This window comes from Nesoenas mayeri (assembly GCF_963082525.1).
Source record: "Nesoenas mayeri genome assembly, chromosome: 1".
Lineage (NCBI taxonomy): Eukaryota > Metazoa > Chordata > Aves > Columbiformes > Columbidae > Nesoenas > Nesoenas mayeri.
In genome coordinates, this window is record NC_137541.1 from 172,519,186 (window position 1) to 172,545,532 (window position 26,347).

The 26,347-nt window shown below is 36.3% G+C and overlaps 1 protein-coding gene across 2 annotated transcripts in view; it reads left to right on the forward strand.

Moving 5' to 3' along the window:
* KLHL1 (kelch like family member 1) overlaps positions 1 to 26,347 on the forward strand; it is a gene marked incomplete at its 5' end in the record, with an annotated part of 204,039 nt that overhangs the window by 106,787 nt on the left and 70,905 nt on the right. For both annotated transcript variants that reach the window (XM_080356114.1, XM_080356115.1), the window contains one exon: positions 21,139 to 21,351. In XM_080356114.1, coding sequence (XP_080212240.1) covers positions 21,139 to 21,351 — 213 coding nt within the window. The remainder of the gene's footprint in view (positions 1 to 21,138; positions 21,352 to 26,347) is intronic.

The following is a 26,347-nucleotide window of genomic DNA, read 5'->3' on the forward strand; positions in this document are numbered from 1 at the left end:
GCTACCAAGGCGAGGTGGAGGAGTTGCACTTTTTGTGAAAGAGCAACTCAAATGTCTTGAACTCAGACTTGGGTGAGATGACGAACAAGTTGAGTCCTTATGGGTAAAAATTAAGGAACAAGCTAACAAGGGGGACACTGTTGTGGGTGTTTACTACAGGCCAACTGACCAAGACAAGGAAGTTGTTGGGGCTTTCCACAGACAGCTGGAAGTAAACTCATGATCACATGCCCTTGTTCTCATGGGAGACTTCAATCAACCTGACATCTGCTGGGTGGGCAACACAGCCAAGCATCCACGGTCCAGGCAGTTCCTACAGATCATTGATGACAACTTTTTGACACTGATGGTGGAAGAGCCAACAAGGAAAGGTGTGCTGCTGGGCTGTGTCCTAACAGACCAAGAAAAATTGGTTGGAGATGTCATGGTTGGGGGCAGCCTCAGCTGCAGCCACTATGAGATGGTATAGTTCAGGATCCTGTGTAGAGGAAGCAGGAAAATAAGTAGGACTAAAACCATGGACTTCAGCAGGGCAAACTTTGGCCTCTTCAAGGTACTGCTTAGAAGAATCCAATGTGATAAGGCTCTAGAAGGTAGGAGGATCCAAGAGGCTAATATTCAAATATCACTTCCTCCAAGCTCAAGACTGATACATCCCTATGAGGAAGAAACCAAGTAAAGGCAGTAGGAGGCCAGCATGGATGAGTAAGAAACTCCAGTCAAAAATCAGGTAGAAGAAGGATGTTTCTATAATGTGGAAAAAGGGACAGGCCACCTGGGAGGAATACAAGGAGGCTGTTAGAGTATGCAGGGATGCGGTGAGGAAGGCCAAGCTCCACTTGGAGGCAAATCTGGCCATGGATGTCAAAGGCAATAATCAGGGTTTCTTTGAGTATATCAGTAGCAAAAGGAAGGTTAAGGAAAATGTAGGTCGGCTACTGAATGAGGAGGTTGCCCTGGTGATGGATGACACAGAGAAGGAAGGGTTACTGAATCCCTTCTTTGCTTCTGTCTTTACTGTTAAGACTGGCCCTCAGGTATTCCAGACCCTAGAGAGAGAAAGTCTGGCCAAAGAAGACTCCCTTGTTTGAGGAAGAGGTTAGAGATTGTTTACACAAGCTGATGGATCCCAATGGGCTGCACCCATGAGTGCTTAGAGAGTTGGCAGATGTTATTGCTAAGCCACTCTCTATCACCATTGAAAGGTCTTGGAGAACAGGAGAGGTACCTGAGGACTGGAGGAAAGACAATGTCACCCCAGTCTTCAAAAAGGGCAAGAAGGATGACCCAGGAAAGCACAAGTCAGTCAGCCTCACCTCCATCCATGGAAAGGTGATGAAAAAGCTCATTCTGAACATCATTTCCAAGCATGTGCAGGAAAAGGAGATTATCAGGAGTAGTCAGCATGGGTTCACCAAAAGGAAATCATGTTGAACCAACCTGATAGCGTTCTATGATGATCTGACTGGCTGGGTAGATGAGGGAAAAGTGGTGGATGTTGTCTGTCTTGATTTCAGAAGGCTTTTGATGCTGTCTCTCACAACCTCCTTATAAGCAAGCTTAGGAAGTACAGGCTGGATAAATGAACGGTGAGAAAGATCGTGAACTGGCTGGATGGCAGAGCTCGGCAGGTTGTGATCAATGGTGCAGAGTCTGGTTGGAGACCTGTAGTTAGTGGGGTTCCCCAGGGATCAGTACTGGGATCAGTCCTCTTCAACCTGTTCATCAACAACCTGCATGAAGAGATTGAGTGCACCCTCAGCCAGTTTGCTGATAATAACAAACCAGGTGGAAGGACTGATACATCAGAAGGCTGTGCTGCCATTCAGTGAGACCTGGACAAGCTGAGGGACTGTGTAGGGAAGAACTTGGTGAAATTCAACAAGGGCAAGTGAAAGGTCCCGCACCTGAGGAGGAATAACCCCATGCACCAGTATAGGTTAGAGGTGGACCTGCTGGAAAGCAGCTCTGCAGAGAAGGACTTGGGAGTTTTGGTTGACAACAGGTTGAACATGAGTCAGCAATGTGCCCTTGTGGCCAAGAAGGCCAATGGTACCCTGGGGTGCATTAAGAAGGGAGTGACCAGCAGGTTGAGGGAGGTTATCGTCCTCCTCTACTCTGCCCTGATGAGGCCACATCTGGAGTACTGCATCCAGTTCTGGGCTCCACAGTAAAAGGAGGATAAGGAATTACTGAATGGAGTCCAGCGTTGGGCTACAAAGATGATTAGGGGCCTAGGACAGCTTTCTTATGAGGAGAGACTGAGAGAGCTGGGTTTGTTCAGCCTGGAAAAGAGAAGGCTGAGGGGGATCTCATCAATGTTTATAAATATCTCAAGGTTAGATGCCAAGAGGATGGGATCAGATTCCTTTCATTGGTGTCCAAGATGAGGGGCAATGGGCGTAGACTGAAGCACAGGAGGTTCCATCTGAATATGAAGAAAAACATCTTTACTTTAAGGGTTCCAGAGCACGGGAACAGGCTGCCCAGAGAGGCTTGTGGAGTCTCCTTCTCTGGAGGCATTCAAGACCTGCCTGGACACATTACTGTGCAATCCACTCTAGGTGTACTTGCTTTAGCATGTGACTTGGACTACATGATCTCCAGAGGTCCCTTCCAACCCTAACCATTTTGTAATTCTGTGATGCTGTGTAATGTTCTGTATTTTTTTTACGTAATTTAAGCATTTAGGTAAAACCTTCAAATACCAAGCCACATAGAGCATGTTCAGATTTGCGTTAGTTTTTTTCAGCTGGTTTGAGTGCAGTCCTAGAATTTGTTAGATGTGGATGTGAAACCACAATTAACATTGAGTATCTGAGATCATCAATGGATACTCTAAATATTATATAAAAGATGGCTTCCACATCCTGATTTATGGAGAGGAGCGAGCACTGGTAGTTGCTCCCGGTAGTAATGATTCATTAAATGCCTGCATCCAGATAATTTATAAAAATATTGAAGAGGCCTGTCCCTAGAATTAAACCATGAGGAACACCACTGGTGACCAGCCACCAGCAAGATGTAGCCCCAATCATTACAACTGTTTGGATTTCACTGTTTAGATTGCTAGGTACACATAGAAATTCTAAGCATCAAACACAAGCTTCTGGATTGTTCTCAAGGTCCCAGGTATTTAAGAAGTTGCCAAAGTATTTGAGTTCTTTTCAGTGTTTTCAGATTTTGGTGGAAAAGGGCATTCTTTGAAACAAAGATTTTAAATTCTCATGTTGCATATAGTTCTACATAAACAAGGACAGTTACTCCATTTTCATTAGTCGAGTAAGCAACGATTTCTTTTTCGCTGTTGTGTTTTAATATTTATTCAGCACATGTATTTGTTTTGTAAGGGAGCAGCTTATAACTTCACTCATTCATTTCTTTTATAATAGAAAAGCTCTTGTGGATTGATTTAAGAGAAGTGAGGTATAAACACTGTCATGTATATTACATTTTCGATTGTCAACAGCTGTGTGTAAAGACTTTACATTGATTTAGCTTAGAACAAAAAATATCCTTTTTATTTCCTTTATATATATCTCTACACAACATACCTTAAATAAACACAAATGTTAGCCAATACCTAGAACACAGTAAACCTGAAAAATGTACAGCTATTTTAGGTTTCTTTTATTATTATTAATGAGATTTCTTTTCTTCAGTATAACACTGGTATATGCTTTATAATTATGCAAATTTTATCTAACAGGTTTCTAGAATGCTGAGATCAGAGATGCCTAGGATGAGAAAGCTTTAGGAGGGAAGATTATGGGTTTATTTAACTAATGAATGCAAGAGACAAAACCTTCTGCATTAGTTCATGTTAATGTAGATTTAATAGATAAATGTAAACAAGAACTTATTTCCTAGTTGTTCTTTTTCATAATTTTCTTTCTTGTAAACTGTGATCTGTTCTAGGTGGTGCTTCTTCAGTGTCATTGTACCAACAAAATATTTTATTTTTACATTGCCCAGTGTTGATTTAATTCTAATTTATGAATTGACTCCAGGTAGAATTTTAATTTGTGGACTATTCTGTGCAAGATTAAGAGTGTTAATTTGTACATAGAGAAATTCTGTTCAAAATGTTTCATTTCATTAATTCTTTTTGTTATGGATCCAATCTACAGTCGTGGTGCAGAGCTTCTGTCCACTAGAATATTTCATCATCTTTAGATTAAATAGGGAAAAAGGACTCAAAATTCTACCAACTTATTCTGTGACTACATGATCATTAAATTATTTTATAAAAGCACTCTTTTCATATCACAATATTTTTATTTTTTTTTATTTCAGTTCATCAATGATTTGCTTAGTGAAGTCTGTAAATATTTGCAAAGATAATAATGAAAATGTGAAGCAAGTTCAACTCATCTTTCTAAACCTCTTCTAAGAAGTGTGGTTCTATCAATGTGTGTTGCATTTTATTTTCTGACATCTGTGATAGAACTCTGTAGTCTTCCTTACTTCCAATGAGTTACCTAGACAAGGCTGATCAATAAATTAATCTGATATGATTTATAAAATAGATCCTACTGAGAAGACACATATTAAAAATCACAAGATTTTAATCTATTATGTTAATTTGATGTTCTGTTAATTGTGACATGTTATTTTATACTTTCAATAATTTAAATCAATCTTCGGAAATGCAGGAAGGTTCACGTGTATACTCTTAACTTCCGACATAACTACAGGTGTTCTTATGTGCTGATGTGCAAAATTGCATTTTAGAGTGTGCTAAGGAGTTCTTTTTATCCTCTCAGTGAGGGTGTGACAAGACAGAGCTCTGTTCCAAAGTGATTCCAGAACCAGATAGTTTAATAGAATTGCAGAAACTCTTTTCCATTTGTGAAACTGGTATTTCTGGCTATTTTATGCATTACTTCCTATTGCAATTAAGGAGTTGAGGTGTGACTTCTCTTTATGTTAGATAACTTAAAAAAAAACAAACAAAAAAATGAGGTCATGTAAATTAGCAGAATGTATTTGTTTAGACCTGCCATTTCACAAAAATTAATTGTGCCAGTGGCAGTGATGGATTAGTACAGCCTAGTGCAAAGTCTTCAATAGGTCTAGACCTGTCAGATTTTTTCATCATTGTAAGAACAATGTTTAGCACTTGACAGCAACGTAATTGTTCAGAAAGTGAAGTATTGTGCACTGCTAACATTAATAAAAAAGTGTCCCACTTTTCAACCTCTTTCATCAGAGTTATGTCCAGTCAGTGTAGCTGCTGTTTGCAGTAGGGTTAAACAAAGCAGAGTGAAGCCTTTATGATGCTGCTATCACAGCTAGATGGGTGAGGAAATTGCTTCTCTCAAAAATATAAAGATTAAAAAGAATTAATAGTTTCAATTTTGTTTCATTAAAGATTTCCCTACAGGTAGTGTAGTCCAATCTCCTTCTTCTGTTTTCTACACAGAATTAGTTTTTTAAGACTTTTAGTTACAAGTTCTTAACAACAGAATCCATTGCAGTTGGGCACATTCAGTTGTCTACGTAAGTATATTTAATATTTTTAATAGCATCAGGTAATACAGGTATATGTTTAAATTAGATGACCTTCTGTACAGAAAATATCAGGGACTGCCTCCCAGAATGTATATAACAGTCTTAAAAGAGCCCTGTACTAGTTGTTGATATTGTGGGTTTTTTTTACATGCGTACTTTCCTGAAAGTGTTCTAACTTGACTGATGTACAACAAATAGTAGTAAGTAATTGGAAAACATATTGACTTAACAGAATAAGCTCTCTTTACCCAGCGCATCAGAGCTTTCTTAAAATGAATGAGAAAATAATGAAAAAGAAAATGAAAGAAGGTTGCAAGGGCATTTTCAATGGCAAGACAATCTGTTAAGCAGCCTGATGCATGCTTTAGGTTAGGGTAGCTCTGAGATCACTCTAATGGCCCAGTGTTAATTTGGCATCTGAGACCTGCCAGGCACAGTTTCTTTAACTTTGCTCATTTTAAGAGAAGGTTAGTGGAAATAAAAAGACTGATGAGTTTGATTTAAAATTCCTTTCCAATGATTTTATTTTTAATTGGTTTAGTAATATTGAGAGTTAATTTGTATTTTAGATGAACGTGAACTGATCTGTTTGGAATAAACATGTAAGTACAGAATTTCTCTCTATACTGCACTGGAAATAATGAACTTATTTGGTGCATATCCATTTTGCAACCATACAGGTCAGTCATTTTGTTCTCTGTTTTGCAGTATTAATAATTTTGGTGGTGTTTTACTTTCAAAGATTTCTACTGAAAATTGTATTGACTAAAAAAGAAAAGAAGAGGGTTGAGGTTACCCTTTTAAAATTTTGTGTGTTTGTTTCCTTACATGAAGGTGTGAAGACTGAAGACATTAGGAAAAAAATCAAAATAGAACAAAAAATAAATAAATAGGAAAAATCACAAGAAACTTTTCTTATTATTTTTTGCTGCTTTTTGTTTTACTTTTTTTTTTTAAAGTGAAAGTAAAGAAAATTTACTTTTTGTTTTAAATATGTTAGTTTTCATGTGGATAGCAGAAAAGCCGAAAGATAATAAAGCGATATGGTTCATGTTACTGAAATACAAAAAGAAGGGAAAATAATACAGAACTGTGGATATGGATTAAGTAAATTAATAATTGCAAAGCCTTAATCTTGTTTTGGATTAATTCCTTTCTGCATACACATATATGTATTTACATAAATATGTGACGTGTATAATCTCTCCTGTTATTCAGACAAATATATCCCTATTGTGGCATCTCTTAAACTTACAGTATGTGCCTAGAAGGTGCTGATGCATCATTCCCCCTATATATTTAATTTACACAGCAGGCTGTTTATTGCCCTGCAGTAATGTTGTAGTTTGCTATGAATAAATTCTAGCTGAGTTGAGGATGGTTTTCTTTCATTATATCTCAGGTATTTTTATGCTTGTTTAGTTGTTTTTTGTTGTTGTTTTGGGGGTTTATTTTAGCCTGTTCTTACATAAACTATTTTGCTCTAAGTTTTGATATAACAAAAATACATTATACAGGTCTTTATGTTGCCAAATGAAGAGCAACACAGTCTGCAGACCATCTGAATGACATGCAGCTCTAGTCAACATTATCAGTTTTTAACTGTGTAGGCTCACTACTGAAACTATTCAGAATTTTTCTTCTGATGAAATTTTGTGCTGCATTTGTGTGAAGACTATATACTCAGTTGTATTAGCCAGTGGATTGAAATAAATAATTATTCCCCTCTACCCAGGATGGTGCCTTAACTGGAAAGCATTTTCCAGCTGGTGGCATTTTAATTCAAGAGCAAATTGAACCAGCTATGAAGCTGAAGCAGGAAGCATATAATATATGAAGAGAACCTGAGGGGACATTCATGAAGAAATCTAAAAGGGACAGAGTATTTGCAGCTACCTATTAGAGGTTGTAAAAATGATAAGATCATTTTCTTCTTGAAGGTATACAATGAGAGGACATTGGGCAACAGTCCTGAGTTGCAATTACCATGTGAAAAACATTTGTTTACAGTGATAGCAGTACTCCAAGCAGCTTTCTCAGAGAGGCTGTGGAGTAGACTCAACAAGGCTGTGAACATCCTGACCTATGTTTGAAATTAGCCTTGATTTGAAAAAGAGTTGGAGCAGATGACCTCCATAGGTTTCTTTCTACCTGAATTATTTTATGATTCTGTTTCATCAGTCAACCTGATGCATTAAGTCAAAATTTACAATATTTCATTGCTGTCCAATCAAGGCAAAATATAATATTATCAAAATAATCAGAATTAAGTTTTTGTACCATTCTGTAATTTTCAATTTTCAATAGAATTTATTCTGCCAGAAGATACCATATTTCCTTTTGGCACATTCAAAATAGCATCCTCTGTACTGTACAGGATTTTGCTTGCTGTTTAGTGACTGAATTTGCACATGCACTATGTAGGGAAACTGAGCAACCAGTTTGGCTTTTGGATTCTGTGCTTTTCAAAAACATTAAAACTAAAAATATTGACAGAGAATCCGTAAGCTTGAGATAAAACAGGTTTAATATGAATGTTCAAGGCACCTAAGGTAAAATTCAGAAATTTAAATGAGTTGTTCCCATTCATATTTGCTACCAAGGGTCTTAGACCATAAATTAACTTTTTTTAATTAACTTTTTTTTTTTCCTAAGTAGATAAGTCAGAATAATTATCTCAAAATGATATGAATGCTGACAGATCACTAAGACCATATGGTATTGACCTGAGTATTCTGAAGGAAGTGTTAGCTATGATATGTAACCCAACATCTAAATTGCCCTTGGTGAGGGAAAGATGGAAGCTGATAAATGTGACAGCAGTGAGGGAGCATAGAGGAAAAAAAGAAAGAAAAGTCCCACAAAGAGCCAGACACCAGTTAGCTTGATTTCTGTATAAATCAGTTATAACGTAATAAAGGAAAACAGGCAGAAAGATAGATTAAAAAGTGTAAAGGAGTGAAAGAAATTTTGGTAGGGCAAACCCCATTTCACAAGTCTATGAGAGTCTGAGGAGAAATTTCCTATTGTGTACTTGCATTTCCAAATGTCTTTTGACAAGTCTATTATTGGCAACTCTTAAAGAAATGTAGCCATAAAGGCATGAGAACAAAGATGCTGCTGTGGAATAATATCTGGTTAACAATTAGGAAATGAAGGATCAGAATGAACGTACAGATGTCACAAGGGAAGTGTGTTGTGAATTACTCGGCTAAAATTTCTCATAAATTGTATGGAAAAAAGAGTAAATAATGAAATAAAATGGTTTTATGGGCAGTATAAAATTACTGAGGATAGTAAAAGCCGCAAGCTGTCTCTAAGAAGTTGCAAAATGATCTTGTCATGCTCAGTGTGTAATGTCAAATAAAATAAAATATTGATAAGGTAAAAGTAATACAGGTGAAGTGATAATGTGCAGACATTTAATCATGGGATCTTAACTATTTATTATCAGGGAGGGAAAAAATGCAGACACCTTATATTCGTTGAGATCAATTGTCTATTTATGAGAATGTTTGCTGAGCACTTAGGGTGGTTACAAAAGAAGGGGAGTGCTGGTGAGCATAAGGAAAGAAACAGGACAAAAGAGGAAACAACAAATCCTACTCCATGGTTTGTTTTCACCTTTATTACTGCTTGTAGATCTAGTTATCTAATCTCACAAATAAAGTATGAAAACTAAAAAGCACTAAAAATAGGATCAGTGATGACTGTCTGAATCCTCTGCCATCCAGATCAAATATCCTGCATCCTAGATTTCCTTTTCATGGGGGAAGCATGTGAGGTGAGGCTGGTTGGTGTTCTCTCTCCTTGGATCACCTGGAGTAAAGTTATCTTGGAGTGGCACTGTTTAGTTGTAGTTAAGGATAATAACAAAGCAATGATTGAAAATGTGGGAAAGCCTCCTATCTCTACAAGAAGAAAAGTGTTTTCATGATGGTGGTGGGTTTTCTTGTTGCTGGTGATTTTTTGTTTGTTTTTTTTTTTTTTTTTTTTTTTTGGGGTGGGGAGCATTTGTTTGTTTGGTTTGGTTTGTGTTCTTCAGTTTTTCGAAGTTTTTAGTTATTAGTGGGGTTTTTGTTGTTGTTGTTGTTCTTGTTGTTTTGTAATGGGAAGCTATGACTGCTAGAGAGGTTATTATAGACACAAAAGACATAAATGGCATAAAAAGGGAGAATGGGATATTTCCTTCAATTTACGAGCTGAGCATCAAATGTATTTGAGTAAAAGATTTAAAAGCAAACGAAAGGAAATACTTTTTACAGGTATACGCTTAAGTTCTGTAGTTTACTGCAAGGGATTCTATGGTGACTGAACCTAAATAGATTTGAAGTGCTATGAAATAAACTGAAGTCGACAAAGGCCTTCTAAACACCTCATATAGAAAATACCTAAAATAAAAAATTTCCAAAATCTAGAATACCTAGAGAAGATATAACATTCACATTTTAAAATTCCTTCTAATCATTGTCAAGTGACAATGTCTCATGATTGGTCACAATTGGACCTTTGCTTGTTCTAAACTGATACAGCTCTTTTTCTGTTAAGTAACTTCTAGGTACCTAAATTCTGTGCAAGACTGTATCAGCTATCAATATGCTTATCTGAATAAATATCATATTTTTAATGTAATGAGTACCTTCTAAAGCACTCACATATCAGGAAATCCAATCCTAAAAATTTAGCAAATCCCCATGTTGTTTTAAAATCTTTATCTTCAAGAATATTTATAATTCTATTCTGCTCCAAAGTCAACTATGCGAAGTAGCATAATTTCACATGTAAATCTCATTTAGTAGTGTTCTGTGTATGTCCAGAAGAAATTATCTATTTATTTGTGTTGGTTAATAAAAAAGACAAGAATTAAACTGGATTTTAGAAGAGTGATAAGTATTCTAGTTTGTTTGTTTTTTTTTAAAAAAAAATATTTATTACATAGGGAATGTTTAATTATGTAAAGAAACACCACTTTTGTAGTAAATAGCTTGGGAAGTTGAGTTTGGGCACAGTTTGCTCAGATCATTCTTTTAAAAAACACAGATTATTTTTTGAGTGGTGGATTTTAAAAAGAAAAGAATGATAATGAGTTGAGATCTTGAACACAAGCTAATGAAAATGAAATAAAACAGAAAAAATGCAAAACAACCAACAGTGAGACACAGCTATAAAGTTCTCTTTGCCTCCTCACCCTTCCTGACAAAGAACTGATGCTAAGAAATTACTGTATATTATAGTTAGTTGACAGCATGAGATTATTTGATGGCAACATGAAGTCTTAGAGAGAGTGAAACATAATGTCTGTTCCTTCCAAATTTGTAATTTCCAAAACACCAATAAGATGAGAGTAACTGTCAGTTTAATCAATACTATGTGCAGGATGACAAATGTTTTACAATTTCACTTCAGTCTGAAATTCGCCTATTGGGATTCTCACAGTAGGTTCACATATTTTCAGCATTCATTTAACAGGTTTTTTAAGTGTTCTATCCAAGACAACAACTTAATGTGACAAGTTTTCAGCAGCCTTGCATCTTGACAAATTACTTAATATCCAAATACAGTGTTAATTTTACATTATAATATATACCATTATTTTGTTGGAAAGAGTATGGAAATAAACATTGTTAATTATCAGATATCTTTGTGTGAATTATTCTATTTTCTGAAATACTGTGTACTACAAAACATTTCTGTTTTCTAGGGGATGGGGATGTGTGGCTATTTTAATTAACTTTGTAGCATAAAATTGTGTCTTTAGAATTAATCTGCATTTAATAATGTGCTTGAAGGCCGTAAGTGCTTCAGAAAGTAATTACCATTTGAATTTCTTCAAACCTGCTTATGGAGTGGAAGTCATTGGAAGTTCTCTTTACATAAAGAATCAGTTCTCAGAATCCTTTTTGTGTTCCAATGTTTTTCTAATTTGGAATATATTCTCTTTATTCATAGTAATTAAGACTGTCAGGAATGCTTCAAGGTATGCTGGATATTAGTTGAAAGGTAGATTAAAGTTTGGCAATAAAAAACAAACTGTGTGAGAGAATGATTCAGGCATTTCCTGAACTTTGTATATTCTCTATGGTGGGCTATATGTTTTCTAGAATGCTCTTGAAAGGTAGTTACTTTTTCAATACTTTGATTTGCTGTAAATTAATCAGAAATACTGAAGTTTTCATGTTTCTCTGATGTGATTTTTTAAATATTTGGTTTCAGTTAAAATGACTACTGAATCTGAAATATTAATATTAACATAAACTTCCATTTTTAAGCATTTCACTCCTCAAACAAAACTGTAACTAAAATGTTCTTCAGCAACAGCACATACCACATCTGACATAGAACACATATGCTTTGAGATAGCTGATTAAGACAGAAGAAACACACTTGCTGCAAACTGCAGACAGGAGAGTAATAGAACAAGGCATTTTTCCTCTGTGATCATGCAATTCCCCATGGTTCGTTAGATGCATTTTCATTTTAATGGCTCCTTATTTTTAATTCAAATTTGGAGTACAGGAATATGAGAAAAGATTTCACTCTAATGCTCTGACTGAGGTTTCAATTGCCTTTTGGAATGTTATCTTAATTATAGTATTTATTAATCATTTATAAATGTAGAAGCTTTTTATTTATTTATTTATTTTTTTTTATAGATATGATCTTGCATATGCCTTCAGCCTTTGCTTTGTGCTGTATTCCATCACATTTCACATGCTAAGTGGGGTCACGATAGGTCTGAATGATTATGAGATTACCGCTGAATTTGTAGGTGCTACTACAAGAAACAGTATTAATGATTAAGTATCTTATTTTCACTCCTGAACATTACAACATGGTGTTACAGGACACAGTACTGTGAATTAATTGTAAAAGAAAGGCCATAACAACTTGACCACTTTGAATTTTTAAAAACCGAAGAGATTATTTTGAGTTTTTTAAGTTTTGGTGCTAATAGACTCATTAATCAGAGTGAGAAATGCATGAAAATACCCAATATGTGTAGGTGGAAGACAGAAGAGTTCAAATGGGAAATTAGACACACATTTTAGTATTGAGGATGATTACTTCTGAAAGCTACTGCAAAAGTGGCAAATTATCCATCTCCAGATGTCTTTGAGATGATGCCTTTATAGGATGCAATCTTCAGTGGATCAGATGTTATTAGGTGCAACAGAAGGGTAACTGGGTTAAAATAAAACTAAAAGAGATTCCAAGGCAGTTTGCTGCTGTCTGGGGAAACCACCTCATTCAATCCCTTTTGTAAACAACATCCTTTTGTGTGTGGTTTTTGGTTTTGTTTTTGTTTTTTGTTTTTATTTTCTGATTTTCAGCTTTCTTTTAATAGGATTTGATTTTGGTGAGGTTCCTGTTAGGCTTATTACCCTCCATTTTCCTCGTTTTCCTTTTCTATGCTTGTAATAAGAGTAAACAAGATGGGGCCTCCATTAGGACATAAAAATATGTGCTTAGCTTGACATAAATGTTAAAAGGTTACTCTTGTGCCTTTCTGTATCCAAACTTGGTTAATGATATGGTTCAAAAGCCAGATTACACAGGTTGTGACACATCTCTGTAACTGAACACCAACATCCTCCCTGATTGTACATTCTGCATAATGAGCAGAGTAAACTATAGCACAGTGTCTGAAGGTATTACTGACTGGTTTTGTTAATCCACAGGACTTGGCTCTGGCATACACCATGGTCATGCACAGCAAATTACATTAAATCGTGAGAGACATTTGTAACCTTTGTTAAACAACCCAATGCCTAACAATGCTGCTTCTTAGACTTCTCTAACAGTAATTTTGTCTTTACTCATCTTGCTTGAGATGCTATAAACCACAATTCCTGACTCTTGGCTGCAGCCATGAGTGATCTGATATGGTGCGCTGCCTTACCCAGTTTGATCAATATGGGCTAATACTTGCTGTAGCTACTGTATTCATGTATGTTCCCATCCTGAATGAGTTTTAATCTGTCGATGGACAGAGTATTCCAGCAATGGCCAGAAGCTATGGGGAGTGTTCATGAGGCCCTTAGTGGAAGATATCCCTCTTCCCTAAGCTCATTAGTTTACCCTGGTATTATCCTTCCCTACATGATGTTGTAAGTGATGATCCTTATGTCCTCCTATCCTACAAAATGGTTCTGTTTCTCCTCTCAGCACCAGTTCTGGAGTGGTTTATCTCCAGTGATTGCTCCAATGGTTTCTTGGGCATTTTTCGTATAAGGAGATGTTGACAGAGTTGGGACTCTTTGGCTTGGCAAAGACAAAGCTCAGGGGCAATGTTGTCAGTGTGTACAAATGCCTGAAGGAATGGACTAAAGATAAGGGAGGGAGCCTCTTCTCAGTAGCACCCACTGACAGGACAAGAGGAAATGGACACAAAAAAACCATGGAATTCCATCAGAACACAATAATACACTTTTTTACTGTGAGGGTGGTCAATCACTGTCATATACTGTAAAGAGAGGCTGTGGAGTGACCTTCTGTGTAGATATTCAAAACACAACTAAACAGTCTTGGACAACCTGCTCTATCTGAACCTGCTTGAACAGGGGCATTGGACTAGATGGTCTCAAGAGGTCCATTCCAATCTAAATGATTCTGTGATTCTGTGACCTGAAGGTTAGGGAATCTACTGTTGCCAGGCTGTAAATTGGATGATAGTGCTGGATTGGGGCAGCAAGCTTGTACCAAAACATAATTATAGGAGCAGGGTGAGGAGGAAAGAAAAGTCATGCTAGGAGAGGGAGAAAGTGGGAGTGTCATCATGACCACTTCCCTGGAGTGTTGTAATTTAAACCCAGAAAAATTGTTGTTCTGTTATCTAGGTGAGAAGCGTTTCTGCTGTGCAAACAGCACAATTTAAAAAGTTTGGGCAGCTCATTTCTTCCAGATTTGAAGAGTGTCAAGGGTACATCTGATACAATTAAAAACAAAACAAGACAGTCACCAGAGTCAGCACAAGTGTGTATCCACAATTTACAATACTGCACCAGTGTTAGAGTTTGCACTGTGAGTCTCTATTTTTGGCCACTTTTAGCTTTTTCAGTCCAAAATACCACAAAATATTCACAGTGCTAGACTCTTTTGCTATTTTATTGAACTGTGCTGAGAGCCCTTGCAATCACAAGTACCTCAGTCTTTGACAATTCAAGTCATGGAAAAGAAACATTCCAGTATTTTAGGTCCCCAAATTGTCCTCCCTAGTTCTATTAACTTTATTTCGGGAGGATAACATAACATTTAAAAAAAAAAAAAAAAAGGAAGGTGGAGTAATTAATAACAAGATAACTAGATAACTGGTTTACAGGCTACCAGCTTTTCCTAGATACCATGCTGGGATGAGCATGTTATGTATGCACTGGGGCTTAGCAATTAGAAGTTCCAGGCTTTATAGAATATAGGACCTTCCAGAACAGTGTTGGAAGACTCTTTCAATCAGGGAAAGCAAGGTGTCCTCATCCATTTAGCAAGTTGTGTCTGTTTTGTATAAAGATTTAGACTTTTGGATCTTAGATGTGAAGAAGAATGCATGCAGTATGTGTGAGCCAAGATCCTTCAACAAAACAAGAAGCAAATATTAACCACTTTGACATAGTTAAGAAAATCTGCAAGATTAAGTCTCTCTAGCTTGAAAGTTTTAACCAGTTTATTATGATGAACCTGCATATCAGCAAACGTCTATGACCAACTGATTGTGAACTACATTTAGGCTGTGATATCTCAGAATGCCGCCTGATACTGAAGATGATTTAGACTATAATCTGGCTAATTCTGCAGACTAATATCCTAAAATATGAAAACTTTGGGAAAAAAAAAAAGTAGAAGTTGCAAGTGAAAAAAGAAAATATTTAGATTGTCGTAGTCTAACTTTGCTAGTATCCATAGTCACAGTCTCTTCTGTCCTGAGCTTCCTGTGTGCTCTCCCCAAAAACCAGCAGTTACTGATCTCACCACTGACAAAGTGCGAAGGAGCATACATCTATGTGATCTCTTTCCAGTAGCTGCCAATACTTTGAACACCCCAGCCTTTATATCCCTTTCATGATGGTGACATCAGGTTAGCATCTGATATTGGAAGAAACATACAGATTTTTGGATTACATAGGGCAGATGGAGCTCACTCTCAGATAAAATCTGGGATTTTGCTGGAGAACCAGACCATAAGCATATGGATAAGTACTAGTGCTTTGTTTAATGGGAGTTCATGAATCTGAAAAGCCCATTCTCCTTGGGAAAGAAGACACACAGTAGGATAGCTTTTGTAAAGGGGACATAATCCTGTATGATAACAGCTGATAAGGAAACTGTATGTACAGAACAGGAGGGTTGAATTCAATGTAGCACAGCAACAATAATTCCAAGCTGAAATAGTTTGTGGCTTGACCAAAATAAAAATTGACTTTCGGGTCCTTGGCATATTATAAAGTATAGTATATGATTTAATATGGAAATAAGATGTTCTGTTTATGCATTCATTTAAATGGTCTCATGAAAACTTAGGTTCTAAAGTACAAGCAGTGTGGGCTTAAAATATTAATTGGCACTAGTCATGTACTATTTAATTGAAAGGCTAGAGTATAGATATCTTTCTTCTTTCAGCGTTATTTTATGCATTCCTCATTTTTGTATTGGAAAGGCCACAGCATCAAAATCAATAAAGAGTAAAATTTCTTAAGGAAGACCCTGTGGCAGAATGCAAACCCCCCTCTCTGCCCCTCCCTCCTTCAGTATGGAAGGAGTAGACACATCTCCCTCTCTCTCTGCTACTTGAGGCTAACAGCTTATTTTGTTTGGCCCCAGAGCACCCTGGCCAGGGCCATTAGGAGAAGGGAGTGCTGAGGCGCCACTGAGCCGCTGGGCACATGGTCGGGGTGCAGAGTAGCATCTAGAATGCCTACAGTCAGATCTGATCAGCCAATATAAAACCGGTACTCTCGTCGAGACTCTGCCCATTGTCGCGGGTCTGTCGGAGCACAAGCAAGATGCTGCCGCCGAGAACCCCCCTCCCCGGGATGGAGACTCCGCTTGCCATGCCGCCACGGCTGTGAGTAAAACTTCTCGCAGGATTGCGAGTATATTTATACTTTCCGTGCACATATGCACATGTAACTTTCCGTGCTCAATATGAGCACATGTAAAATTAATCCTTGCAGAATCACAGGTGTATTTTCCTTCCGTGCACATTTGCATGCGTACTTTCCATGCTTAATACAACCACGTGTACTTTCCGTGCACATTTGCACATGTAACTTTCCGTGCTCAGTGTGTATAAATTATTTCCTCGCACAATCGCGAGTGTATTTTCCTCCCATGCTTCCACATAAGCACGTGTAATATTCCGTGCACATTTGCATGTGTAAGTAAATTACCCTCGCAGGATTGTGAGTGTATTATAAATTTACCCTCGCACAATTGCTACTGTACACTTTCCGTACTCACTACGAGTACGTGTATCTCTTTAAAATAATCCCACACTGTGTTCAGGCAAGTGTGTACTCCTCCTGGACTCAGGGACGGCTCCAGCATTGTTTTGGGTGAAGCCATGTGCATGCACTCTGCGGACCACCTGTTGTATTAGTTGCTGTCCCTTAATAATTTTTCTCAACTGATATCCGAACCTGTATTTAAGTCACTTTTGGAGTGCTAAAACCCTGTTTCTCACTGGTTTAATAAAAGTTGTTTTGGACCCTGTTGTCCCTTAAACTAACCTCAGGGTGCCTCCGTGACAGACCCCAAAATCCAAAACCAAAACACCTGCTAAGAATTTCATTGCTATGGCAAGTCTGATGTAATACATTCTAGATAGCACCCTTGAAAGATGACGTTCTTTCTCAAGGTATAGAATTATTTCATATTTTTTCTAACACCAAAAAAAAAATAAAAATAGGTTCTTCCTTACAATTCATACATGCTTATTAGTGAAATCAGTGATGTAAACATCAATGACAACTAACTTTTACAAGATAATTTGATTCCATGTGAAATAATGATCATTACAAGTCTTGATTAAAAAAAATCAAAATGATTTGTATTGATAACATGATTATAAGGATATATGTAGTAGAATTTATTTTTATTAAATTCCATTTAAGAAACCTTTAATTTCATTAGAGCATTTATGTTTCTGTGATGCATAATCTGTCAGAATCAGATACTCAGGTACTTGCTTATCTACCTTTAAATACAGATATGTTTTGTTTACGTGACTCTACTGTGCTAATATTTTATGGTCATTTAATTCTAATCCTGTGTGCTGCTGAAAAGGTTTAAAAGTGAAACAGCTCTACCACGACCCCATAGCAATGGTTATTACATGACCATTTTCAGAAAGTGGAAGGGCAACCAAGTGAGACATATCTTTCTCCAAGTGGGTTCAGAGACTTTCATACTTCCTAAGTTACCTTTTGTAATTTAAAAGAAAAATCCGCTGCTCCACTTAATTAAAATGTTAAAATTCTTGCTGAAGGGAAAGGCTAAGTGAATGACCCATGCAGGAGAGGCATTATTCACAGCTCAGTTGATCTTATGGGACTTCGGAGACAGTGAAGAGCAGATCTTCAAAGCTTCTTGAATATCAGAGTCAAAAGTTACAGGTCCTGAAAACTCACGCACCTCTGTCACATAAGCCAGGACATGCTTAAATGCTGAGTACCCTTATTCTCAAAACTAAGGTTTCTCAGCCTGTGAGGACCTAAACATTTCTAAAAGCACTTCACTAAAGGAGGACTGAGTAGCTCAATTCTTATCTTGCACATTCATTTCAAGACAATTTAAAATGTCATTTATCCTGAGAATTTTAGCCACTAGATCACAGATATATTTTGTTACCTGTTCCTAAATGCAGCAATGAAGACCAATTGTATTTTAAAAGAAAGGCAGATATTTTTTCCACAATAAGCATATAATAAATTATTTCTGATAAAACAGCAAGCCATTGAAATATGCTTTACTGCTCCAAATGAAATGAATCTCAAGAAATTAAAATGTGATCTAGGAAGTTCTAAACGTTCAATAGTTAGTTTAGGAAATGCTAAATACTTGAAGGACAGAGTTTTTAGCACTGAACCTGGATTTTGTGGCTATTTTATAACATATATATATAAATATACCATCTAAATATATATATATACAGAAGTTACAGTTACATATTTTTTATTAAATAGCATTTTCTACAATACTTGACCCTGAGTAACATCAAACCAGAAGTTTAGAAGAACAGATTTGAGCTCATACATTTTGTCTGCAAACTTTGTTGGATTCTACTTTCAGTCAATTGTAAATCAGCACAGAGACTGGAATATGTTCTCCTTAAGCATATATCCAAATGAAAAAAAAACAATTAAAAATTATTAAAAAACTTAATCAAACTTAAAAATATTATTCTTAATGTAGAGCCCCTGCTCTGAGTGTTATTCAAAATTAATTAAGTTCTGTGAGTTCATAAAATGTATTCCACCATCACAATGCTTCTCAATATTATTAGGTCTTTGGATTAATATACTATTGCAAAGTTTGATGCTGGTTCCTATTAAGAAGTAGAGTTTGGTTTTTTTTTTTTTTTTTTCATAAAGGGATTTATTGTCAGTTTAACCAGTTCTAATTAAGCTTTGGCTTATAAATAATTTTATTGAGAAGTGCAGTGAAATTTTCTGAGTTTTACAGCTTTTTAATTAAAACGAATTAAGGCAATTTGCGATTAGGTGCCTGCAAACTAGTTCCCTTACATTTCCAAGCCATTGTAAAATGTTCTAGTCACACAATTTAAACTTTATCGGGAGTCATCACCTTAGGCCATAAAAATCTTTTTAGGTACCTATTGACATTTAATCATGCAATTTTTAAAATAGAACTGACTCAATTTTTTATCTAATTATCAGCCGTGTAAAGACAACTAAGCAGCATGGTTAATACAGATGATGACCATACATATATCTTCGATTGCCTGTTGCGTCAACATTCTCTTTTGGGTGTTTATGTAGAACTAAAAAGTTAGTCATTGAAAGTTAAGTTTTACATGTAAATGTATTCACATTCCTAATAATAAGCATCAGTTTCAACTTTATCTAGTTTATTCTATTTGCACATATGTTTTTAATGTGCAATTGCATTACACATTTAAATTAGTTTCTGTCAGGATTTTATCATGTCTATGTCTCTATTACTCATCTCTGCTACCTTATACAAAATCTTATGAAGCTGATTTTCAATAGATCCTTTTAAACAAAAACTTAAAAATATAACTTTGGAAAATTAAAACAAATAATTTTATTGTATTGCATGGGGTAGGAGGGAAAACAACATATGATTTACTAGGGCCAGGGTATAATTCTGATGTTTTAAGTCTTGCAACATTTTTTTTTTTCTTTACTAGTTACATTGTCTCAGTAATACTGTGTTACTTATATTTCCATTCCCGTAATACTGACCAGTCAGTATTTCCCCTGGCCCAGACTCAAATAAGCTATTATAGACAGCGTTAGTATGAATTTTGGTATGCTAAGACCTGAATTTAGTGAGGGTAGCCATGGAATTATCCACTTCCCTTGATTTTGATGTTCTTACAATTAAGTCCTTGACTCGTCTTTTGTCATTTCTTCCCTGCTTCTCATCATGATCTCAAAAAATATATCCAAAATATCATTATGAAGTTCATTCTCATATTTTGTCTATCAGAAATTGTAACTTTCTTCTCCCTCCAACACATTTTACACTTCTGTTTTATGTCAAAAATTAGATATATTTTTCCAGGAGGAGGGTCAGGTGTCTCCAGTCTATACTTACTTTAGTTTCTTCTTACACTTGTCTACTAATCAAGAATATGAGAACACATTTGCTGTTTCTCCACAGAGATCGAGTACCCTAAAAGAAATATTTGGAGAATGATTCCCTGCAAAACTATGATTCTGTTGTGTCCTGGTAATGTAGGGTAGGTAGTTCAGAGAGCACTTAATTCAGTCCTTAGGATTCAGCCAACTAAAGGAAACATTTTTGTTTAGTTTATGTAGCTTATATGTTTTATATAGTTTATATAGCTTTTTATAGTTTTTATAGTTACAAGCATTGTAAATTTAAATACTGTGAGATTAATTGCTGTATACATTTTGCATGTTAGGTGGATAAGTTCGAGAAATAATGCTAAGTTCATGGAGTTGATATTTGTCTCAGGCTTGTCATATGTATAGACAGTCATCATATGGATATCAATAATATAACTGTATATGACTGACAAGTTATTTAAGAAATAGATCAAATAGTGAAAAAATACAGGAAAAGGCAGTATGGGTATGCAAAGATTTACGGTATATTGAATGTGCTCAATTACAACTGAGTTTATTAAAATCACAAATCATATACAGATCTGCCCTAGACTTTGTTAATTCTGACAATTTTTAATTACAATAATGCCATATAATCTTAATATTATTTTTTGAATATATTAATATATGAATTACAGCTACACCTGTTAAATTCTAATCATCTTTGGTTTATTTTTCTTATGAGATGTAAGAGGGCTGATTATAGAAGATATTGACTAATCCTATGGGTGTATTATCTTTAACAGCTGCCTTTTCTTTCAGTATTACTGAATCTGACATACTTTTTTCTTCTCAGGAGAATATAATGGAAGTTATAAGAAATCAAGAATTTTTGCTTTTACCTGCTGAAGAACTCCATAAACTTCTTGCTAGTGACGATGTGAATGTTCCTGATGAAGAGACCATTTTCCATGCCTTAATGATGTGGGTGAAGTATGATATGCAGAGGCGATGCAATGACCTAAGTATGCTACTTGCTTATATCAGATTACCACTGCTTCCACCTCAGGTATTCTTTTTTTCTTTTTTCTTTTTTTTTTTTTTTTTTGATTTTCCCTAGAAATAATATCACCATTATTGTGAAAATGCTTATGAATTTATAATCTGCAGCTGCTAAATGCTCTGGGTGTTTAAATGCAAAACTGTTCAGAATTATAAAAAATGAATAACAGCCCTTCATCCGGAGTGACCTCAATAAACTTGAGGATTGGTCCAACAGATACTTCAGAAGTGCAGAGTTGTGAAACTGAAGAGGAGTAACTACAGCTACCATAATACACTAAAAAAGACAGGCAGAATAGTAAATATAGTCAGAAAAAAATCACTGGGGATTACGACAGATACCCGGCTGAGTAGGAACCACCAATGTGAGCAAGGAAACCATGTATTGATTTACATCAGGAAAAATTCTGTCAGCAATCCACATAAAGTCATTAGTCCTACACTGCTTCTGCTAAGGCTGCAGCTGGGATATTGTTTCCAATGTTGCACTCCACAGTTGAAAAGGCATAGGAAGAAACTGTAGAAGATCCAGTGATGGGCTACCAAGATGGTATGTAAGTTAGCAGAGATGAGCCTGAGGAAGTGGACTTGTTTAATCTGGTGAAGAGAAGGCTAAATGATGAACTAATGGCAACTTAAGACTTCTGAAGGGAAGATCATGGAATCAAATTCTTCTTGAGAGCACCACAAAATATAAGAAGGGGCAAATGCACCAGCTTGTAGCATGGACATTTCAGATTCGACATTGACTGTCAGGGGAAATCACTTGGACTGCATTGAACCACAGCAGCAAATTTTTCAGAGATTAAGCAATCTTCTTCATTGAAGGTTTTTCTGAATTAACTAGATCAGGTGATCAACAAATCCAGAGTTGGCATTAGCTGTGATTTGAGTGAGAGTTTGAACTAGTTGACCATTGGAGGTCCTTTGGAGCTCCCTTCCTGTGAATGTTTCTGTGATTCTGTGATTCAGGTTTCAGTTACCTCCTTTTTTCTCAGTAAATAGTAATTTTATTCTGTTTAATACCTCTAGATAATAATTCTGTTTTCAGCTGGTGTACTGGGTCTGGCTGGGGTGGAGGTTAACTTTCTTGAAGGTAGCCTGTATGGTGCTGTGCTTTGCATTTGTGGCTAAAACAGTGTTGATAACACACCAATGTTTTGGCTACTGCTGAGCAGTGCTTACACAGCATCAAGTCTTTCTCTCTTCCCTACCCCGCTACCCCTCCAAAAGCCAGTAGGTCATAGGCTTATAAATGTATCTGCATTCCTCCAATCAATAGGGATTTTACTTCATCTAGGCATCACATACCTTGCTTGCCTCTGCACTCCTAATTGCATGTAAACCAGTGATCCCCACATTACCAAGTTGAGTGTTGTAGCTCTTAATCCACAGTGTTAAAAGCAATTCCCTTTGTAGTTGAGTAGCTATGTCTACACTCCACACTGTTGTTTTTCCTCTGTGGCCCCAATGCATAAGGATACTCTGAGACACTGCCAATGGCACTGATGTCACTAATTTCTGTACCCACTTTGTTATACATCATCCTGGATACCTTAAGTTGTATGAAGTATCACTGTATCCCATGTTTAGCAACAGATTTAAATCCTAGATTTCTACTGCCTATCATAGATAAGCATCACAAATGTAAACATGTATCATTGGTATTTCACATCATTGACATCCACCTATAAATTGCTAAAACAGTTGTGTTAACCTCAAACTTAATTCCATTGTGTATTTTTTTAGAAAATTTCTCATAAAATTTATTTATTCAGATTCAAGTCCAACTTTTAGAGAGAACACATTTCTTTCTGAAGAACCAGGATGCAGGTAACCAGTGAGTAGAGCATATGAAAAACAAAACAAAACAAGCCAAAAAAAAAACCACCAAAACCAACCAAACAAAATAACCCAACAAAGCAAAACAAACACCCACCAAACCAAAACTCAAATCAATAGTACTTTCAAAATGGTTTGTAAGGAGTTTCAAAAATAGTTATTTTAGAGTGATATGTTCCTGGCAATTCTATGTGGTTTTTGTTCAGTTTGATCTGAAAATTAACCCTTATGCACTGGTGCTTGTCTATAATTGAGTACTGCATCATAGAAATGTTTTCTATAATGCTAAAAACGTATTCTAAGTGTTTCCAAATTAAGATACAACAAAGTTTCAACAGAAAATTATTGAGAGCTGAAGGTAAAAATTTATTGCTTATTACCAAAAGGTGAATTTTTTCCTTCTATAGTTTATATTTAAGTGTAAATAAAATAAAACACACTATCATTTTCATTGTACTGAAAATTAACTGAAGAGCTCTCCGGAGAGAAACCAGGTCAAAAGTAAAAGCTATTCATTTCACCTTTGAGGAAAAACAAACAAACAAACAAACAACAAAAAACTACTTGGATTCCTTACTTTTAAATTAACTAAAAAAGATGAAGTCATAGACTGCAACAATTACTAACAGATTGGAAATATTGTACTGAGATCCCCTTAAAATGAAGGCTTAAATTTATAGCATGAGTTTTTATGATACCTCATTTCACTGTCAAGGTGCAGTAATGATATTGGCAATGTAGTCAGACTTCCCTAATAGGATATCAAACAGTGTAATTCAGAATTCAATAGAATAATTTAGGGGATGCCAATCATTATTAACATATTAAAAGAAAAGTATCATGGAGCTGAAAATGAAATAATAGAACTTACAACGCGGCCATAGAACTTTAGTTTATTTTTGCTCCTTTGATTTGCCTGAAACCATCTGCTAAATGGAACCAGTTCATATTCTTTCATTCAAGTGAAACTAGAAGAGGTGAGATTTAGTGACTTCCTTTCAATAGGTCTTCCAAATATTTTGTGTTAATTTGTATAGAAAACACGTAAATTTAGTGTGTTCATTTTCACTCTTAAAGGATTCAAGGGAGTAAACATTTGGAAATACTCAAGTATTTCAGTTTTTTACTCGAATTGTTCAGTTATAAACTTCTAATAAACATTTTTCTCATGATTTTTAATAACATTCTTCACTAAGTTAACAAACAAACAAGTTAAGAAACAAATAAAAAAATATCGTTAAGCTGACATTTTTTCAGTTATCCAAAAGCTCTATGAAGTTACTTTTTATGTCTGAAAGGCTAAAAGGTACCACAGTTGCCCTCAATTTTCAGCAGTATTTTTAAATGAAATTTGAATAAAATAATTTTAATCTTTTAAAAAAAATCAAACAAAAATTATACATTCAAACAAAATCAAATCCTCTAAAGACAGTTTGTGGATCTCTTTTTTGACTTGATATGATAAACACAGACATAATTACAGAATCACAGAGTGGCTGAGGTTGGAATGGACCTCTGGTGGTCATCTTGTCCAACAACTCTGCTCAGGCAGGGCCACCTAGAGCCAATTGCCTAGGACCATGTCCAAATGTTTTTTAATACATCCAAGGACTGTGTCAGGGCCCAGTCACCCTCACAGTATAAAGATGTTCCCTGATGTTCAGACAGAACCACTTTTCCAGCATATATTGGTGCATGCACTTGCACATGGACATATACATAAACATAAAAAATATTTTTTTCATTCTTTTATAGTAGAATATTCTTGTGAACCTGTTTAGGTCTGAAAATCTATATTTGTGGAAAGATATACACATTAAAGTCTGGCTGGAATAGCTAAAGGTGTTCTCTCCTAGTTCCCTGATGACTGTCCTAATCCATCATCTAATCATTACTTTCCTGATGATGTGTGATCTAGTGATTACCATCCCCACAGCTCAGGGAGCAAAATGGTTCATCTGAATTCTCACTAATTCTATATAGGCAAAAGCCTAACCTTTTCTGCAGTTGAAGCTAACACATTAACTTTTGACCCACAAAGCAAACAATATAGAAGAGTGTACATCACTGAATTCTCCGCATCTTTCTCTCCTCAATTCCCAAAACAATTTTTTTTAAATTATTTTTTTTATTTTTTCTGTGCTTGTACTTTCTATTCCCTGACTCAAGCTGTACCTGGAAACATTCAATGCAATCAGTATGTTTGAGCCTCTGCCTAGCGCCATTTTGTTTACTGCTAATGTAATCAAGGACAACAGAAAGAGCTTCTTCAAATACATGGCAGATAAAAACAACACTAGAAGCAGTGTAGGCCCACTGATGAATCAGGTGAATGTTCTGGTGACAGAACATACAGAGAAGGCAGAGCTACTGAATGCCTTCTTTGTCTACACTGTCAGAGGCTGTCCTGAGGAGCCCAGTACCCCTGAGGCCCCAGAGGGAGTCAGGACAATGGAGGAGTTTGCCTTGGTTGATGAGGACTGGGTTGGGGACCAGTTAAGCAATCTGGACATGCATAGATCCATGGGTCCTGATGGAATGCACCCACAGGTGCTGAGGGAGCTGGCTGAGATCATTGCTAGACCACTCTCCATCATCTTTGCCAAGTCTTGGGAAATGGGAGAGGTTCCTGAGGACTGGAGAAAAGCAAATGTCACTCCAGTCTTCAAAAAGGGCAAGAAGGAGGACTCAGGTAACCCAGTCTTCAAAATGGGCAAGAAGGAGGACCCAGGTAACTATAGACCGGTCAGCCTCACCTCCATCCTTGAAAAGCTGATGGAACAACTTATCCTTGGTGCCGTCTCAAGGCATTTCAAGGATAAGAGGGTCATTAGGGGCAGTCAACATGGCTTCACCAAGGGTAAGTCATGCTTAACCAACCTCATAGCCTTTTATGAGGACATAACCAGGTAGATAGATAATGACAAAGCAGTGGATGTGGTCTACCTTGACTTCAGTAAAGCATTTGACACAGTCTCCCAGAGCATCCTTGCATCTAAACTGAGAAAGTGTGATCTGGACGATCGGGTAGTGGGGTGGACTGTGAACTGGCTGAAGAAAAGAAGCCAGAGAGTTGTGGTCAATGGGGCAGAGTCTAGTTGTAGGCCTGTATCTAGTGGAGTGCCTCAAGGGTCGGTACTGGGACCAGTACTATTCAATAT